The sequence below is a fragment of the Protobothrops mucrosquamatus genome, unplaced genomic scaffold (assembly GCF_001527695.2).
Source record: "Protobothrops mucrosquamatus isolate PMUCROS unplaced genomic scaffold, P.Mucros_1.0 scaffold1, whole genome shotgun sequence".
Classification (NCBI taxonomy): Eukaryota; Metazoa; Chordata; class Lepidosauria; order Squamata; family Viperidae; genus Protobothrops; species Protobothrops mucrosquamatus.
Window position 1 is genome coordinate 3,262,743 of NW_015386388.1, and position 5,735 is coordinate 3,268,477.

At 40.1% G+C, this 5,735-nt stretch overlaps 1 protein-coding gene across 1 annotated transcript in view; it reads left to right on the forward strand.

Moving 5' to 3' along the window:
- ORMDL3 (ORMDL sphingolipid biosynthesis regulator 3) overlaps positions 1–5,404 on the forward strand; it is a 22,329-nt gene extending 16,925 nt beyond the window's left edge. Inside the window, exons 5-6 of the mRNA XM_015832264.1 lie at positions 2,773–2,924; positions 4,538–5,404. Of these exons, the coding sequence (XP_015687750.1) occupies positions 2,773–2,924; positions 4,538–4,673 (288 nt within the window). The 3' untranslated portion in view covers positions 4,674–5,404. The remainder of the gene's footprint in view (positions 1–2,772; positions 2,925–4,537) is intronic.
- Positions 5,405–5,735: the final 331 nt, after the last annotated feature.

Below are 5,735 nucleotides of genomic sequence, written 5' to 3' on the forward strand. Positions count from 1 at the left end.
AGTAGTCCAGGCGGGAGGTGACAAGTGCATGAGTGACCGTGCGTAGGGCGTCCCGGTCCAGAAAAGGCCGCAACTGGTGAATCAGGCGTACCTGATAAAACGCCCCCCTGGTCACGGCCGACAACTGGTCATCCAGCGTCAGCTGCGAATCCAGGAGGACGCCCAAGTTGCGTACCCTCTCCGAGGGGGCCAAAGTTTCACCCCCTATAGTCAGCGATGGACTCAGCTGACTATGCCGAGACGCCGGTAACCACAGCCACTCGGTCTTGGACGGGTTGAGCCTGAGTCTGTTCCTCCCCATCCAGACTCTCACGGCCTCCAGACACCGGGTCATCACGTCAAGGGCATCGTTGGGGTCGCCCCAACGATGCCCTTTCCATCCGTTGCTTCTTGTCCTGCCCTCAGGCGCTTTGGAGAATAGCTTGACTCCCTCTTCTTTATGGCAGCCCCTGAGATATTGGAATACTGCTATCATGTCACCCCTAATCCTTCTCTTCATTAAATTAGACATACCCAATTCCAGCAACCGTTCCTTATATGTTTTAGCCTCCATTCCCCTAATCATCTTTGTTGCTCTTCTCTGTACTCTTTCTAGAATCTCAACATCTTTTTTATATCATGGTGACCAAAACTGGATGCAGTATTCCAAGTGTGGCCTTACCAAGGCATTGTAAAGTGGTATTAATACTTCATGTGATCTTGATTCTATCCCTCTGTTAATGCAGCCTAGCACTGTGTTGGCTTTTTCGGCAGCTGCAGCACACTGCTGGCTCATATTTAAGTGATTGTCCACTAGACTCCGAGATCCCTCTCACAGTTACTACTATTGAGCAAGCTACCCCCTATACTATACCTGTACATTTGGTTTTTCTTGCCTAAATGTAGAACCTTACTTTTTTCATCATTGAATTTCATTTTGTTAGATAGTGAAAGTCTTGCAGCTTTTGAAATTTGTTTCATGGGGACCTAATTGGGACCCTCAACTCCGTAATTAAACAAAGTGGTCAGTAATTGAAACTGAGTGTGTTATGATCTTACTCCATTTTTCTTTAGTTTACAGCCTGCAAAGATCATAAACATGAAGATTGGTCATAAAGGTACTTTCTCATCATGATGAATGGCTGCTAAACAAGGCAGCCACTAAACGAAGACTACTTGTACTTAGTTATTAACAAAACTGATAACAGTGAACCCTGATAACACATTGTTGAAGAAACCTTACCATATCAGTTCAATTTATTTTGTTATGGCAATATAATGTATTGTGTATACACACACACACATACACAATATAATATATATATATTTACAATATAATGAGTACAAGTTCAGTATAGTTTGTTAATCATCTGATTTTTAGGTTCTAGAACAGATTTTTCAGATTTTTCTCAAGCTACAGAAGATATATTTTTAATTGATTTTAACTGATTGTCCTCCAGAGTCACTTGTTTGGGATGGGCAGCCATATAAATTGAATAAATAATTCAAATAACTAAATATTTCACACATCAACATCGGCCTAGGAGAGATGAGATGTTAATCATCTCAGTGGTAAGCTTTCATCATACCATTTTCCAGACTATTAAGTATCTCTGTCACTTTATCCTCTCAAACCTTTACAATTAGCAAACTTGGCCAACTATACCTTCTTAGTCTAATTAGCTTATTTTAATAAGGTATTGGTAAACAGAAAGCTCTTGAAATGTAACTGTTGCTTATATGGGTGGTATTTCGCTTACATACACAACAGAATTTCCATTGCTAGGCAAGGCAGTTGTTAAGTATCTGCTTTTACAAGCTTTTATTAAATGAATCAAACAGTCGTTAAACAAATCTAGCTTGCCCAATTACTTTGCTTGTCAGAAGCCAGCTTGGAAAGTTGCAGATGGCAATCACATGATCCCAAAATACGGCAACTATTATAAACATACGCTGGTTACCAAGTGCCCAAATTTTGTTCATGTGACTGTGGAAAAGCTGCTGCGGTCATAAATGCAAGGACTTACTTAAATTATTGTAAATTCAAATGGTTGTTAAATGAATGGATTCAAGGACCACCCATACTGTAGTACTGTCTAAGAAATAGCTGCAATTTTTAGCAGTGAAACAATCACTAAAAAAAATCATAGCTTCTCATTATGTCAGTAACTTAGGAACCTGAGATGAGATTAAGCCTATCCCAGTGGTGGCGAACCTATGGCACGGGTGCCAGAGGCGGCACTCAGAGCCCTCTCTGTGGGCACGCATGCTGTCGCCCCAGTCCTAGGTCTTCAGCTGGGTTTTATAAAACCTTTTCACTTTAGGCCTCCGCCGCCGTGTGCAAAAAAAACCCCAAAGGTTCGATCAATCAATCAATTTCAACTTCTCACGGAAAAAAAAAAGATCTCGCAAAGTTGGAATTGATTGATTGAACTTTTTAGTCCCACCCAGTCTGCCGTTACCACCACAGCCACGCCCACCCAATGGGCCACGCCCACCCGGCACCAGACGGTACATTAGTGGGTTTTGAGTTGCAGTTTGGGCACTCGGTCTCTAAAAGGTTCGCCATCACTGGCCTATCCTATTTTCTAGTATTATGCACTAATTCTTATTGAAACAGAAGTTTTCAACTGTACCCCAGCACTTTCCCTTATTGTGTCACTTCCATTGCAAGAATATTGTACTGTAGATCATTTTCACCTTTCTCATCACTTAAACTGCTGTCTGAAAGAACATATGCAGCCAAGCAAGCTAAAAAATCCTGCTAACTAACAAGCCTTTGTTTTCTTACAGTGTATGTACATTTTCTTACACACTGTGAAAGGAACACCATTTGAGACTCCCGATCAGGGGAAGGCCCGGCTGCTCACTCACTGGGAACAGATGGACTACGGAGTGCAGCTCACAGCTTCTCGCAAGTTCTTGACTATCACACCAATTGTACTGTAAGTACCAAAGAGACGGTGGTTGGAAATCCTCTTCTATCGCTATTTTTCAATTTCAGCATACAGGGAGTATTGCAATTTGCACTGAAATGGGGGGATGTAAGCATTGTTACATGGAAGACCATTGAGAACAAGATGGGTTAAGTCATAGATCTCTCATAGTTTATGGGAGGTATAGAGCAGTCTGGAACCACATCTTCCAGCCTCCCTCTCTGTTGGCCTTGCTGATGAAACTTTTGCCAAGAGTTGTAGGTCAGCAGATGGGGGAGGGGGATATTACAAATTCCTAACTCCTGGCTCACAGCCTTAGTTTAAATCATCTAGCCTAAGAAAATAAGAGTCCTGCTGGATTAGATCAAGGCTTATCTATCCAGCAATCTGTTTCCTTTATTGAAGCAATATATGTATTGCATTCATGCTTGCATGCTTAAATACATTTTATTTAATGAGCCATAGTTCGCTGGTTTGCACAAGACACTAATGACAAAAATACCCACATGAAAGCATAGTGGGATGTGGAAAACCAATTATTGCTTTTTGTATTGCCCAATCTGATGACAATTTGGAAACCAATGGCAAGTCATGAGGACATTGTCTCTTCCCTGAGTTCATCAACAGCATTTATCAACTTCTCTTCCTCAGGTTTATCTAGCCCTTTTTAATACTTGTCTCAAGTAGGCATCTTCATCCCATCTTGTGGTAGCCAATTTTGTACATTAGTTCTTTCCAAATGTTCAGAATCCCTATTTTCTTCTTGCCCCAATTTCTATGCTCAGATGACAATGAAAGATTGGGTTGCAAAACTGGAAGGAATCAGTGAAGCTATTACAAAACAAGCAGCAATTTTTTGGCACACATTTTTGGCACACTTTGTTTTGCTGCTTTTCTTCAGTCCTTCTAGTGGAAAGGATTAGCCAGGAGCCACACAGAATCAATAACCATGTAGGATTGCTCTTTTTTCTACCAACTCTTTAAAAAGATCACAGTAGACAGGATAGGCCTGTAATTGCATATAACTCTGAGACATCATCTTTATTTGGCCTTTTTATTGGAGCACTTTATAATGCTGTAGCGTTCCTCTATCTTGGTTGGAATTTACAAAAATCATTGTAAATGATTGAAGTACAGGTAATCTTTATTTAATTAGCACAATTGGGATTGGCAATTTGGTCACTACAATCTTACTTCAGCTTTCCTTTATAGACCTGCAAAGATTGTAAATGTGAGGATTGATCTGAAAATTATTTCTTCACCACCATCGTAATGCAAATGGTCACTATAGAAGACAGTCTCTAAACAAGGATTACCTTTAATAAATAGAGTCCTTATATCAGATTAGCACATTTATTAAAAAGCATAATGAAGTTTGATGAGCTGCAACTCATTTCATCTGATAAAAGCTCATCAAATCTTATACAATTTAATAAAACGTGTTAGTTGGAAAAGATGGTACCAGACTCCTGTTTTGTTTTGTTTTTGTCACCATCTATCAGATTGCAGACCCAGGCATTTCTTCCCCTTTGGTATCATCCAGTTGTGTAGGAAAGAGACAAATGTTTTGAAGTATTTTAAGCACTATTGTAAAACTGAAACTCCTTTACTTTCCTTTTCAGTTATTTTTTTACCAGTTTCTACACAAAATATGACCGGGTACATTTCATCATCAACACCATCTCTTTGATGAGCGTCTTGATCCCCAAGTTGCCCCAGCTGCATGGTGTCCGTATCTTTGGAATCAACAAGTACTGAGTTTGGGGCGGGGGAGGTCTTTTCTTTCCCCTCTCCTTTTTTCTGGTGAGATATGATATACCAGAGTGAGAACCCCACTTTCTTTGCTCTGCTGCATCTTCAGGTTAGGATTGCAGGAGAGCTCTTCTTTTCAAGGGGCACATATTGCACAGGATTGCAAAAACCAGCAAAACGTAACCAGCTTTAGGCTTGCAAAGAGACAAGAGGAAGCTGAAACGTATGATAATTTAATCTTATTATTTCTTCTCAAGAAACTGAAAATAGATGCAGACAACACTGCTATGTAAAAGGTACTTATCATTTGTTCTCTGGTAGGAAAGCATTCTGTTCAGAAGGACAATAGAAGCCTGATTCAAGGCGACATTTATTTAAGATGATAAATGCACTTTAACATCAAACTGTCCCATTGGGGGAGTTTGACTTGCTCATTGAAGGGCTATGTCAGAAAAATTAAGCTACAGCCTATGAAAAGAATAGTCAGATTTCTCTCAATTGTTTATAAATACCTTTAATGATGTAAAGGCAGGATTGGGGTAGAAGGAAAGAGGCAGGAAGCAGATGAAATGCTTGCCCTTGGTTTTGCAGTGATGCTGCAGTTTGAATCCCAGCTTCCCCACTGCACTCCTGGCCAGAGAATTATTGGCTGAATGATCAGCCTCTTGGAGCACAAATAGTTTACTGTGAAGTTACATGAGAGCAGAGATGAAGAAGACAAGGAATGTGGCTAAAAAAAAAAAAACACCAGGGCCTCATTTCCAATATCTTTCTCTTTGTCAGGAATCCAACAGCAGTAGTTAAATTATTAAAATCTGTTGTTGATTACTGCTTATTTCTGACAATGCTGAAGCTCAGAAGCTAGTGTCTCTCATTACTTATTGTGATGTCTAGCAAGGTGATGGGTTTGTTTTCTTTGTACCTACCATCCATATGGTAGAACAGATTTTTCACAAATATATCATTATGTTAAAATAAAATTGATCATGTCTAGCAGCAATGGCGCATCTAGCACGAGATAGTCTTTACTTTTAAGGACTGCTTGCTATTAGCCTGTTTCTTATCAAC